The sequence below is a fragment of the Haliotis rubra genome, unplaced genomic scaffold (genome assembly GCF_003918875.1).
Source record: "Haliotis rubra isolate DU_JTF1 unplaced genomic scaffold, ASM391887v1 Scf183, whole genome shotgun sequence".
NCBI classification, from domain to species: Eukaryota; Metazoa; Mollusca; class Gastropoda; order Lepetellida; family Haliotidae; genus Haliotis; species Haliotis rubra.
This window is the reverse complement of record NW_025765814.1, coordinates 800,001-815,714: the sequence shown is the minus strand read 5'-3', so window position 1 is coordinate 815,714 and position 15,714 is coordinate 800,001. Positions and strand designations below refer to the sequence as shown.

General features: G+C 40.2%; 1 protein-coding gene across 2 annotated transcripts in view; it reads right to left on the bottom strand.

Moving 5' to 3' along the window:
* LOC124273696 (potassium voltage-gated channel subfamily H member 1-like) overlaps positions 1–15,714 on the bottom strand; it is a 57,575-nt gene that overhangs the window by 17,942 nt on the left and 23,919 nt on the right. For both annotated transcript variants that reach the window (XM_046708971.1, XM_046708972.1), the window contains one exon: positions 2,450–2,680. In XM_046708971.1, coding sequence (XP_046564927.1) covers positions 2,450–2,680 — 231 coding nt within the window. The remainder of the gene's footprint in view (positions 1–2,449; positions 2,681–15,714) is intronic.

Below are 15,714 nucleotides of genomic sequence, written 5' to 3'. Positions count from 1 at the left end.
ACATGTAAAGCGAGAGGGTCCACAGCAAGCCAAATGCTTTACAAGGATCGCAGTGATATTAGGTTACATTGAACTGGCTCTGGGCATCACTGGAACATGGAGAGTGAGTGTGGTTTTACGCCGCACTCAGCACTATTCCAGCTATATGACGGCGGCTTGTAAATAATCGAGTCTGGACCAAATAATCCAATATTCAACATCAGGAACATCGACCATCGCAGTTAGGATACAATGACATGTGTCAACCAAGTCAAGAGCCTGACCACCCGTTCCCGTTAGTCGCCTCTTACGACAAGCATGGGTTGCTGAAGATCGATTCTAACCGGAGTTTCACAGGTAGCTTCACTTATTGTGCCCATGTGGGGGGAATCGAACCGGGTCTTCGGCGTAAGGCTACCATTAGGCTACCCCACCACCCCCACTGGAACTTGGAGGAGATACAGAAATGTTCGTCCTCACATCCAAATAGCTTACTCCATGTTTCAGACTATAGGAAATCGTCATGTTCGATGAAGTTACAAAATGTGGAACTTGATCAAATAGATAAAATTAAATGCTATTACAAGAATTGCCACACAATTTTATCTTTTAATTAAGGTTTAGAATTGCAACACATAGTAAAGAACAACATTTGTTCTCATGTAAACACGGGGGCGAATTTCCACACATAAAATCCAATCAATTTGTCAATTCATTATTGCTATTCGGAACTATTGTGACAAATAATTCATTGCCATTAATCTTCAGTGACGACCGTTGTAAGAACTACAACTTCAGGCAACTCCGCCTAAAATAAATTACGAAATAGCTAACACGTCAGTCATGATAGATATAACTAAAGTATCAAAACAGAGATTGGGTGATTTTTCACCTTATCTTTCATTTGTACACAAAAACAGAAGACCAACGGCCCAGCGCGCGTGATACATATAATAATGATCGTATGAATTATCATGTTTGTCCAAATTGTCAGTTTTCCTAAGTTTTCAAATATGAAAATACAGACTCATGAAAATTTGATTTTAGTCTGGTTTCCATTTTGGAAGCTAATGTACCAGTGCTGGAAGTAGGAACTCGTTTTAACGCCCCACTGGTTTCAACTGCGCATTTGATTAAGCATACGACACCTCGTGTGTACTCACGGGCACGTATCAGCCTGGTTCAGATGAGCTTTCGACTCTCATCAATTGTTAATTGTCAACAAATGCCCTGAAAAATACCCCTTGTTCGCGAGCGATCACACCCCAGGCTCTGCCTCTATGTTTGATTTCCCCAGAGGTTCTGCTAGTGAATTATTCAAATGAGATGAATGCGTTTTAATTTCCAACAGAAACTTCACACCTCTGTGACGCTATCTATAGAAGTGGGTATCCGTTTAACACGTCACCTGTTTACTTCCAATGTATTTAATCTGGCAATTGCGGCGTGTGCTGCAACATGCGTTCATGAATCTTCGCTGCCAACGGAACGCGTGTAACTTTACACTGGGCACATAAGCAGGTCAAGTTGTTTATGCGACAGTAAAATATAATAACATATAGTCATTGTTCGTTTTCATTTCTGGATAACGCCCAATGATGAACATTTGTTTACTTGTGTTTGTATAAAATTTCACACTGAATACACTCGTTTATTCTCGTATTTCAGTCATCTGTAAATTAATGATTCTAGTATTCTTAGAGAGAAGCACACATCCCAACTCATTTTATGAAAAAAATAGAAATGAAATTTAATTTCACTTGTGAGTAGTCTTTATGATTGATGTAGATCAAGTCACTTTGCTTCTGAAACAATTCTGTAAAAATCGTTGAGGTTCAATGTTAAAAGAGTCTCGGACTTGTCTTGAAATGGTGATCGAGAATTAGGTGAAATGGGTTTGATTAAATTTGGGATTGAGAATTTGCTTACATGGGTATCAGGTATGAGTTCAGATGGGGATCAGGAATCTCCTGAAGTGGTGATCGAGAATTTGTTGAAATGGGGATCAGGTATATGATCAACTAGAAGTTTTTGAAAATAGATAAAAGTGAGTGCCATTTCCAGTACATTTACGGCAGAATTGTTTACTGAATAGACAAAGTATTTGGGCTACCTAGTCAACAATGTTCTGTCCATGTGTGACAAGTATGACAGAAGAATTGCCGGCGATAATGTATCAAACCGGATGTCGTCTGCTGAATCTGATACTTTGAGATATGTAGCAAAATATGATAAGCAACCGGAACACTGAGATACTGTACACACACACACACACACACACACACACACACACACACACACACACACATGATAACCAACCGGATGTCGTCTGCTGAAACTTATTCCTTTAGAGATGTAGTAAAACCCATCAATGATGACCAACCGGATGTCGTCTGGTGAATCTGGTTCTTTGAGTGGTGTAGCAAAACCCCCTCATGATAACCAACCGGATGTCGTCTGCTGTACTTACTGTTTTTCTTGTAGAGCAGTATCTCGACCTGTTCCTGTTCCATCGTCTCAAACGCATCCTCCAAGCCATGGATCGTCTCCTTGTCGGTCAGCTCACCATACATGAAACTGCATGTGCTGCTCTTCTGCATAACCTCCGCTCGGTTGTAGCCGGCAAGCTTACAGAAGCCGTCATTGCAATAGACGATGGGGTACTCCACGATACGAGCGTTGGCCAGAATGAAGCTGCTGTCTGGAATCACGAATATTCAACTTTAATATGCATGTTAAAAGAGTTAAAATCACCTGTTTAAAATTCACTACCCCATACCCATATATAGACATGCCGTCAAAAGCATTAATAAAAGAGTGAAACCCATTTCAACACTGCTTGCAAATACATTCACAGAGTTTCCAACCAGAGAGGGAAAAAAGGTTTGAGATGCCGGGATCCAAGGGCCGGTCGGGTCTTGAAGCCCCCCTGAAGCAGACGCTTTATTGCAAATTCCCTTCTCCCAAAAGTCACTGAAAACGATGTATTCGGACCTATTTGTGTGAGGGGCGGTAGCCTAGTAGTTAAAGCGTTCGATCGTCACACCGAAGACCCGAGTTCGATTCCCTACATGGGTACAATGTGTGAAGCCCATTTCTGGCGTCCCCTGCCGTGATATTGCTGGAATATTGCCAGAAGCCGCTTAAAACCAAACTCAGTCACTCAGTATTTGTGTAATCTTTTACGGATTTTTATTTTATATTTTTCGTATGAACTGACTTTGGTCTGAGATTCATCAGTTTTGTCATGAGTGAGTGAGTGAGTGAGTTTAGTTTTACGCCACTTTTAGCAATATTCCAGCAATATCATGGCGGGGACACCAGAAATGGACTTAACATATTGTGCCCATGTGGGGAATCGAACCCGAGTTTTCGGCGTGACGAGCGAACGCCTTAACCACTAGGCTACCCCACCGCCCCTTTTGTCATGAGAGCATGACATGAGTAAAATACTACGTGAGTCTCAAGCCGTGAGAGTTGGCAGCTATGTTCTTTGAGAGGCATTTCAGTTGTGAAGAAGAAGGAAAACTAGTTCTATGTATAGTCAACTTCTTTATTGCAATGAGTGCGACGTTTCGGTGTAAGTAGTTGCTTGATAACGGTGTTAGTACTTACACTGAAACGTCGCACTCATTGCAATAAAGAAGTTGACTATACATAGAACTAGTTTTCCTTGGCAGTTATGCATTCAAATTACTACACATAAACCAGTTTAGACATTATAAAACAAAACGCCACGAAACCTTTACAGAGGTATCTGCTATAAGGGGAGTCCGTTGTGGAATTCCGACCCTATCACAAGCATGTGTTTTATGAACCACTATCAAAATGACATATCAGGTGTTCGAAACAAGTTCAGCGTATCCTGTGCCATTTGTTTTATTAGCTACAGACATACAATGTCGGGACTCGGTGATAGTTCATTAAAACCATATTGTTTCAGAACTTTATAGGAAACTAGTTTTGTCAGAGATTACGTAAGAAAATAATTGTCAACTAGACATCCTGTAATGACTGGTAATGTGGTACACCCAAAAACTATCCAAAAACTGTTCGAAAACACTACCCTCTGCGATCTCTGTGACAACTAGCTGGCCCATACGTATATTTGACATACTATTCATTTATAAACTCAGCATTATTCAGTCATAAAAAGGTATTTTTCCACGACCACTAAATATCGACCACTTAATAATGTGAATATTTATTTCAATGATCACAAAGATGGTTCGTGAAAATTTGTTTACTCGACACCTTGGCGTAATTCACTTTGTTTCAATATGTGTGCACGTGGACAATATGCATTGCTACGATCTTTTGTTTGTTTGTTGTTTAATGCCTTCACTGCGATCTGTAAATAATCAATCCAATGATAAACAGCAATCCAATGATCAACAGTATGAGCATCTATCTACGCAACTGGGATTCGATGACATGTGTCAACCACGTCAGCGAGCCTGACCATCCGATTCCGTCAGTCGCCTCTTACGACAAGCATGCTGCGATCGTACCCTTATCCACACTTCCCAAGGTGAGATGGTTAGTGCAGAGTAAATCATCTATGAGAAGGGGCGGTGGGGTAGCCTAGTGGTTGGCTCGTCACGCCGAAGATCCGGGTTCGATTAACCATGGGTACAATGTGTGAAGCCCATTTCTGGTGTCCCCCGCTGTGATATTGCTGGAATATTGCTAAAAGCGGCGTTAAACCTCACTCACTGACTGACTGGTCATCACACGGATACAAACACGTGCGCTAACCGCTGCTTAAACATTCACGCGTTTTGCTAAAATTAAATCATTAAACGTTTCATTGATGTTAATGGACATTGTGTTGCAACACATTATCGACAGAAACATTATATATTTTTTCAAACATTATTATTTTGAATGCACACAATGCAGGTAACCCATAAAACAAATCTCATGTTACTATGAAAGAAGTTCTTAAAGTACAATAAAATAACATTTTTTCATCTCTTTATCTGTATTGAAACTGAAGACGGCGTTTATTTAAGAACTTGGCAACGGTTTCTTAGGTTGCAAATGGTTCTCTTCAGGCACACGTAAATAAAGCGTTTTTAGTCTGGAGGTCGATGTGATTTTGCATTTGCCACAGGTAATTATCGAAGACTTGGTTTTGCGTCACGTTGCAAGACACGCGAATCGAAAGCACGTCTTTCTGAAAGGGTTTTTCTCGATTACCATTGATTGCAATTTAATAAATGTTCAAAGTTTTAGACACTCTAAAGTTGTCATCTCAATAATATCCATGGGATACCAAGATAGCAGAATACAACAGTGATATTATGTCGCGTTTATTTTGATACAAATATATCATCATGATACTGCATAAGAATTATTCCTTTTACCAGAAATATAGCATTACGTATGTATCGAAAGGATTCCATAGAAACAGAGTGTGTTTACAATATACTAGTACCTGAAGTACTACACAGTCACGCTCGCCCAATGGAAAGCTCGGCTTCCCGATACGGGTCTAATACATGAAGCTAATGGCGTCTGTGTGTTCCCGTCGTGCTCTCACTAATGTTGTGCGACATCCTCACGCGTGACTGTTTCTTGGTCAGGTCTGCATTGTATAATGTGAACAAGAGATTGTTGTCTTTAGTAACGCGTACACGATTAGATTTACCTTTTTTAAATGAAAGAAAGAAAAATACACTCAAGAGATTGGTTCCTGGTTTTGTTAATGTTTTGGGATGCTATCAGTGATAGTATCAGAGCAGGGGGCTTCGCACATATTTGGAGGGAGCAACAAACAAAGGTACCGTTGCAAGAGTGAGTGAGTTTAGTTTTACGCCGCTTTTAGCAATATTCCAGCAATATCACGCCGGGGGACACCAGAAATGGGCTTCACACATTGTATCTATGTGGGGACTCGAACTCGGGTCTTCGGCGTGACGCTTTAACCACCAGGCTACGCCACAACCCCCGTTGCAAGGAGAATGAAGACACATCATCCTTCAACTGTGAACCATTCGGTTGTCCCCGTTACCTGCTAATCTGTCTATTGCTCTCGTGTCCCGAGGCACATACAATGTATATTCGACATTAATTGAAATTTGATCTTCGCAGTATAATTAGTCTTAAGGGAAATATGGCGTCTTTATTCTTATTGTAATGTTAAATGTCTTCGAGATATATTCTGCTGTTAATGTGTGCAGGTTTCTGTTCACAGTGATTCATTGTAGTTATCGTTTGTGTCATTTAACATAGCGGTTGTGCAGAACCCAAACAAGCTTATTAATAATTGCTAGAACATTGTGTTTTCATTACCCGTTATTGAAGCAATATGTTTTAATTGTTTCATAACTATTGTTGTTGCGCCACATGTAAATTTTGATTTGATTGTTTGATAAATATACGGAATAGATCAGGTATCACGCGTGTGAGTGTACAGCGTAACAGATGTTATGATAAACATGATCTAATAAACAAGAATACACGCCCCACACGCTTCACTCAGATTACATCGGGCATTCTCGGAAATTCAACGCGCTTGCGGAAACTGACGGAAACTGACGGAACATGATGAGATAGTACCTATTGATTTAAGTTTGGCATTTATTCAATGACTCGATCATGACATTTCGTCTTATATGTATCTTCCATCTCAACTATTTCATAACAGACTGGAGTATTCTTTCTGTTCAGCATATAGTCTAAAATGGCAAGTTGATAACTTCCACGGATACATCCACAACTTGGAGAGACGTCGTAGAATGCCACAACAGGTCTCAATGTCTGTTCAAAACACTCCGAGTGCCGAGTCGTGCCGAGTTGTCATGCCAATGACCAGTAGTCATGGTAACATCGAAAATGGAGAACACAACGCTGTATCCGGAACGATGTGGAGACACTTTAGTCTGTGAACGTAATAGTATACACAGTGATGTGAGCCAAATATGTCTAACACTTATAAACAAATAGTTTCTACTTAACACGATGAAGACTGGAGTGGGTGAGTGAGTTTAGTTTTACGCCGTTTTTAGCAACATTCCAGCAATTTCACACGGGGGACACCAGAAATGGGCTTCTCACATTGTGCCCATGTGGGGAATCGAACCCGGGTCGAGTGAACGCTTTAACCACTAGGCTACCCCACCGACCCCTGAACACTGGATTTGAGCAAAACATTACAAATGGTATGAAGACGTTATTAGGCAGAACAAAGTTGCAGAAATACTGCAAACGTAGGGCTCCAAAACTACAGCACCCTTATCAGATACATTACCCAGAAACGATGTCTTGTGTGTTTCATGTTTCTCCATCATTAAACATGAGTCCATATATTTATGACCGACAGTTAAGTCCATCATTAAACATGAGTCCATATATTTATGACCGACAGTTAAGTCCATCATTAAACATGGGTCCATACATTTATGACCGACAGTTAAGTCCATCATTAAACATGAGTCCATACATTTATGACCGACAGTTAAGTCCATCATTAAACATGAGTCCATATATTTATGACCGACAGATAAGTCCATCATTAAACATGGGTCCATATATTTATGACCGACAGATAAATCCATCATTAAACATGGGTCCAAATATTTATGACCGACAGATAAGTCCATCATTAAACATGGGTCCATATATTTATGACCGACCGATAAGTCCATGTTATTATCTGGATGAGAACTCGGACATAATTATCACATCGACACCTTTTCAAAATTTAAAAATACTTCATTATTATTTGCAATATCTTAAAGCGATTTAAGATCATTTCATTTACTGTTCTAGTTATGTAAATAATATAATCTACCAAATATACATCATTTAGATCCTTAACACAGCTTATACCTTTCTCCATTGTGTCAGTTGTGTTTAAGTGGCACCAGCAGAGAAAAGGTTGAACCACAGGATACTTTAGTACAGATACTGGTATCTTTATCAACAAAAATATCAATGTATGGATAGTTTTGAAATTATTTGGCTTATTTGTTTGTTATTTCACGTCTTGTAAACACAGTCTCTATTTACCCATTCATTATTATCAGACATAATTAATGAAAGAAAATTCACTGTCCACACCACCCGAGGGCACGCGTTGTCATGTAGACCTGCCATCCGTTAACGATCCGTCATACTGTAGATGTATTATAATCAGGTCACTCAGACTTACATGGCAAGACTGTTACAGCAGCCTAGGTCTCGACGTCTTCATAGCAACATCATAAAGCCCGTGTTTTTATGTAGAGCATCAAAACACACCATGTATTGTATACATATAAACACGAGACTCCGGATTGTGTCACCTGACTGTCAAGGCGACATTCGGCAACAAACAAGCTGAGTGATGAGGCGAAGCACTTGGAAACAAGCAAATCTCGCTCTCTTCTTGGTCTCCATCAGATGGGTTTTCGAGAGCCGCGTTAAGGCGGTGATTAAACTTTAATTGCGAGTGATGAAAAGGACGTTTATTCCATTATGTAATAATTTTGTTTACGGGTGGGGCGTATGTGTGTGTGTGAGGTGCGGTATGGTGAAATATATGAGGTAGTTTCATCACTAGGACATATAGGCCTTCTAGACAATGTGATGTATTTGATGGGCTCGGTATACTTATAGATCGCCTACGGTTGATGTATTTGGTCAGTGAAGTTATTATTCATCATCTATGATGGCTGTATTTAGTTATTGTATTCGCTGTATTTGTTTTTAATCTGATGCCAATCGTTCCATGAATCTCGCTTAGTTTAGGCAAGGATCCAGCTTGCGCACTGCAAGTGCTCGCTCAGGCTCCAGTCTGGTTTTCTGGGTAGGTTGCGCAGTTGACCAGACTGCTTTTGTTGGCACTGTGTCGTTCAAAGCGATAGAAGCAGTTTCAGTTACTAAAAAAAATCAGATCTCAGTTCATTCTACCGTCCAGTCTAACAGATAGTAATGACAGGTGTAAAAAAGTACTTAAATATCAACTGCAAAAGTATTTTACACCAAAGTCCGTTAAGGACCGTTCATAATTTATGGTTAGGGGCAGTGATGATGATTTTAAGAAGTTGGGGTGGTGTCACCCATTTTGTCCTGGGGGTGTAGGGGGAACATCAATTTTGTACATAAATTTAGGGGGCATTCACATTGTACATGTACATGCTTCTCCATAAAAATCCCATCAGCCTCTTGACCCCTAGCCATAAATTATGAACGCTCCCTTACAGCCTCTTGACCACTGTCCGTGAGGACTGAACTACAGCTACAACTACAGCTACACTACAACTACACACAACTACAGCTACAACTACAGCTACAGCTACAACTACAGCTACAACTACAGCTACAGCTACAACTACAGCTACAACTACAGCTACACCTACAGCTACAGCTACAGCAACTACAGCTACAGCTACAGCTACACTACAGCTACAACTACAGCTACAAGCTACAGCTACAGCTACACCAGCTACAACTACAACTACAGCTACAGCTACAACTACAGCTACAGCTACAGCTACAACACCTACAGCTATAGCTACAGCTACAACTACAGCTACAACTACAGCCACTGCTACACCAGCTACAACTACAACTACAGCTACAACTACAACTACAGCTACAACTACAGCTACAGCTACAGCTACAGCTACAACTACAACTACAACTACAACTACAGCTACAGCTACAGCTACAGCTACAGCTACAACTACAGCTACAACTACAGCTACAACTACAGCTACAACTACAGCTACAACTACAGCTACAGCTACAGCTACAGCTACAACTACAGCTACAACTACAGCTACAACTACAGCTACACTCTACAACTACAACTACAGCTACAACTACAGCTACAACTACAGCTACAGCTACAGCTACAACTACAGCTACAACTACAGCTACAACTACAGCTACAACTACAGCTACAACTACAGCTACAGCTACAACTACAACTACAGCTACAACTACAGCTACACCTACAGCTGCAGCTACAACTACAGCTACATCTGCTAAAGAAAGACGTTATATTACTACATTGCCCAATCGCCTTAATCACTGACGACTTATTGTGCGTGATACGGATAGAAGTATTGAAGAGCTGTCGGTCCGTTACTGTTGCATCTGATATTTCATACACTGGTGAGAACAATGACGGTTATCTCCTCTTGTATATGGCAACGCTAATCCCAGCAACGCCCTGTGAGGTAATCCAGAAAATCTGATTAGTGAGATCAATACTCTCCTTGCGTTCAGTGGCGTAACTACATCACACTATGAAGAAATCCTTATCACTTCCGCATCTCTCCACTAATCATAACATTTTGCAATGCGAGTCTTTTAAATATTGTTTTTCGTATCTTTAAACACTGTAATTGTACAGTAGAGGTGAGGTGAGGTGAGGTGAAATTGGGTTTAACGTCGTACTTGAGAATATTTCGCTCATATGACGACGTGCATGCGTGTGTATGTGTATGTGCGGCTGCTTGTACTAGCCCAGACTGAAGCTGGTTTTATAGTGCTAGCCCACTGAGATACCATGCCGCAGTGAAGCATGAATACCCCACTCAGACACATTATACTGACTCCGAGCCGACCAGTCCTTGTTGTACCCATTAATGCCGAGCGCTAGGCAGGGACCAACAAGTACCATATTTTAACGTCTTTTGGTATGACGCGGTCGGGGATCGAACCCGCGACCTTCCGCTCTCCGGGCGGACGCTCTAACCACTACACCACGGAGGCGGTTGTAATTGTACAGTAGAAGAGTTGCTAAATAATATTATTTTACTGTATACTTGTAGCTTAAAAGTACGCATAAAACATTGTTTTCATTGTACAAGTAATTGCTTTCTATAGCAAAATATTAATAATTTTACAAACATTTTCATAGTGGTTAATCAATGCTGAAACAGTTTAAATGTCACTGTTTCCAAACAGAAAATACACAGAGGGTCAAAAGTAAAAAAACACTTTCTTCTCCGCCAGTTGCCAGATAGATCCATTTGACGGTATCCAGTAATTTTCACAATGTTGTCTTGTTTCAAACGTGTACGTAAATGGAGTTCACTTTAGTTCTGAGCAGGGGCGCCCTTATGCAACCAGGTACGCCAATTTCGGGTATATTGATGTTTACGAAAAAGAACATACACGTTCTGTCCAATATCACAAACAAGGGACATATTCTTTCACAATGTTGTCAGAAACAGTATTTGAAGTATAGTGTATGCTGAGAGACAGTTTCATCATAGTCAGACAATACAGGACGTATGGTGTCCAAGTTACGCCGGGTTCGTGCACGCACAAATCATTCTCGGTCGGCTGAAAACTTATCCAAGTCGCAGCAGATGTAAAGCTAGATTTAATGATTGATGCTGATTTTGTAACTGAATCACTGCTTATGTAGTTGAGGTTTAACTTCTGGACCTTTAACTCTCAAGACGTTTCCCTTGCTACCAAACAAAGTATACATAACTACTCCTTGCAGACAAGAATATTCATCAGAGAACACCTTTTTTTTCCCTCCCCAAAACTAACCTTTAGTGGAACTTCCGCACAGGATTATTCATCAGAACCCCCCCAAACACTACCTACCCTCACGCACGTTACGACAAGTACAATGATTAGATCTGACCCTCTTATCACTCACGAACCCGTCTTCAGTTCAACTTCCCGCCAGATGAGAAGTAAACAATTGTTATTAAATAGTGTTATGATAAAATCTTAACTGAACTTCCATTCCTATCTAATATCCCCATTTCCCCTTGAACATGGTACGCTCACCTCGCCGGCGATGGAATGTTCCACTCTATAAACCATGTAGAAGATAGTATCTTAGCAACCAGATACCGTGACGTCAAAAGAGCTGTAGCCTTAATTCCTCTTGATATGGAGCTAAGTGCCTACGTTTTCTTTATGACTCAATCACCGACGGTGAGGAGACCGTTCTGGGATACCTGGGGAAGGGGGTCAGGGGTGAGGATGGCGATGTGTTGGAGGGAGGGGAGCAGTGTGGCTAGATCTGATGGGTGGTATCGGGGATGACGGATGGGGGTGCCGGCAAGAGGCAACCCTTCGCAGCAGTAGCAGTTCGATTACCTGACTGTGTTAGTTGAAATTAGTGCACGCTTAAAGTGCAATAAAACGAACGTTTCTGAACATGGCAGTCTACGACCTGTAGACCGTTGAGTCTAGAATATGGAAACCAGTGGTTGATGACATGAGCGTTAGTGGGCGGCGTAATGTAAAAGCAGTAACTTCAGTAACGGAAACATCGGGTCCTCGTACATGGAAGGCGGATTGTTCTGAGCGAAATTATCATTGCGTATTTCCTGTACCGTGTTTTTCGTATTAGTGAGTGAGTGAGTATGGTTTTACGTCGCTTTTAGCAATATTCCAGCAATATCACACGGGGTACACCAGAAAAGGGCTTCACACATTGTAACCATGTGGGAAATCGAACCAGGGTCTTCGGTGTGACGAGCGAACGCTTTAACCACCAGGCTACCCCGCCGCCCCATTGTCCGTATTAAACACCTTGCTCCAATGAGCTCGAACTGACCAGTTCAGACGCATAGTCTTGCAAGCACCCTTATGTAAGACCTAACATTTACATGTCTGTATTTCTCTTGATAGTCTGTACTTTTTCAGATGTCCTAAAGAAACGAAAGCAAAGTGGCGTGGAATTGTGAAAATGAGTAATTTTTGTCTGTAGATTTTTAGTTTCATCGACTATACCAACTGTACTGTTTTTGATAACACGAGACCGCGTATTACGGCGAATACGGTATACGGTATTCCTGGCTGAAGATTCCTGATGGAATTAGTAAGAATATGACATTTAAGCTTTAATACATTTGATTTTTCACTTTTTCTAAAATTCGTGGACAGAAAACAGAGTTATTCCCATCAGGTAAATGTCCTTCGGATAATATCGTAAATATCCAAGCAATGGCCACTAACAAAACTAATTCGAGATACAAAATACACGGTTGATATGTTGTGAATGTTGTAGAAGTTAGGACTCTGAGCAGGAAACGAAACGAAAGAAGTGCATTTAAATTTAGTAATAGAATAAATAATAGAATGGGTGAGAGTCAGCTAGATTCGGATATTCATGTGTATGGTAAGATAAATCTAAATGTCATCATTATCTGAACGAGGCAAATGCTTCTCGGATTTGAAGATTGCAATAAACATCCACACATACTGATCACAGGACAGCAATGATCATGAATGTGTCTCGCTCATCAAGACGAGAAGAAGACGAGATCGCAGCCGTTTTCATGTTCAACGACACACCTGTCAACAGACCAGGTAAGTCAGGTGGTGTAAAGTTAATCAACGGTCACCTGGAGTGTATTGATCACCTGGCCAGCGTCACATCTAATGTGCTAATCACCAGGTAATGCGATGTACGGAAATCGATCCGTGGCTTGGGACCCCTGATGCTGGTCGCCATTCTCCGACCAAGTCACGTGACCGCAGGAAGGCCGACCAACAACTCGCCCACATTATACACTGGTGTTAGGAATACGTATTCAGAATACAATATTTCTACAATGACACGGAATTCATGTCAGATTCACATGAATAGATGAAGCGGTCTTGTGATAAATATTGAACAGATTTGTGTCTAGAGTTGAGTAGACATGAAAATATCCATATTATTGACTGACACAAATTCACACGCATGTGTTCTGCTGTGTACCTGTAAGGCTTTATGGTACATACGTAATTTGTAGGGCTGCGCAATATAACCGGTTTACCGGTATTTACCGGTTCAGACATGAAAACGATACGTATTGCGATACGCTGATCGAAAACCGGTATTTTCACTTGCATTCGGAAAACTTCGTAACACTCGGAAATCTTCGGATATGTCCTTGTTTCATTTGTGCCAAATATTATTCATATTTTTATTTTATCATGATTAAAAGTTGTTATTAAAGCTTAATCAAGCCTAGTGATTTTGTTGTGTTTTTGCTCTATAAATCAAGAATTAACTCGATTATAAGTAGTTTTTTGTTTAAAAATACTTCATGCAATATATTGCAATACATAACGCAATACATGCTTTCGCATCGCAATATATCGCAATATGAATATTCTCTGCAATACCCACCCCTAGTAATTTGTTTCATTTGACTATTGTTATTGCCAAGGACACATATTTTTTAACATGATTTTAGTTTTTCTGTCATGAATAACATTTTGCCTTATGATTATGATTAATCTGTCATGACATTTACGCAAAAATCATATGTACTTCCTTTAAGTAATAATTAAAAATTATATGTATTTTTGTTAGGTAGTATATGTGTTAATAGCATGCGTGTGGAATCGAAAAAGATATGAAAGAAACAAAATCTTCCTTAATTGATTTAGTCAATCCCAAATCTAGCTTAGAATACTGACACATTGAAATTATTTACAGAGGGTCACAATAACTGTGAAATAGCACGTTGAGATAATTAAAACATGATCTACAAAACAAACACAATTACATGTTCGATGTATGGAATTGTCCATATACGGGCTAGAAACCCTCGTTTCTGAGGGTTCAATTAACAAAGTCTACAGAGGATGCGCGAACATGTCCATCATTGTGTTTACCGTTACCACCCGTACAACCCAATCCGCAGGTGTACAAGGATGTTGACACTGATGTCGAGAGATCTCGCCAGCAATCGATACTCTGACATTTTACTCTCCTGGACAATTAATTCTTTATACCTGCTTCAGGAAATTGGACAAGATCATTTACAATTTTAATTTTCATTTGTAGTCAGAAATAGTCTCAGTGTAGTAGACCAAAGACGGTTCCAAGTCATGTATCCGCTTGAAACGTATAGACTGTAGAGTAGTGTTTCAAGATGGCGCCGTTAAAGCTGCGTGCCTTATGGACTGTGTTATAAGATGATTGGATCCTCAGGTTTGGGTTGCCAAGAGCATTCTGGCATCTATAGCGAGCATTGATGTCCACTACACAGGTCAGTGTGGATTCATCTGACCGCTACACAGATTATAGATGCAGGTGCTGATCTAAAATATATCCTTACCACGTGATCACATTTCCTATGACATGATCACATCCCTATCACGTCTTTATGACACGATAAGAAATTTATCAAATGATCACATTGCTATGACACGATCATATCCCTATTCCGTGATCACACCATTATCACATGATCACAACCCTATCAAATAATCACATCCGAATTACACGATCATAACTCATTAATCAGATATTGCTCATGATACACCCAACATGTTAATCCAAGGTTGAGCCATTAGTGATAATCAGTAATAATATAAATGAATTCGACAGGTGTGTTCTGCAACAATGAGAAAATGTCAGATCACTGGCTGGCGACAAAAATCGCCGATGTTTTTCATCACATCTCATGCTCTGCTGGAGGTGACACATAGTATTTTTATGAATATATTCCATAATCGCAGCTGGTTATTTGTGCATATTCTGCTTCAACAAACACATTTCGCATATACATATACTGATAACATTCGAATACGACACCAATATCGCCTAGCAACGGTTTATCATATTTTTAAATATTAACTCAAGTTTCAGGAATGAATAGCAGTTAAAATATATACGTTTTATCGCGTCTTCAAATACAGAGTGGCGCTTAAAATCCAGTAATTCGACAGAGAACTAAAATACTACAACACCGTTTACGTTTTAAGTTTCAAAAATGAATAGCAGTTTAAATTTACACGTGTCAAGGCGTATTCAAATATACATTA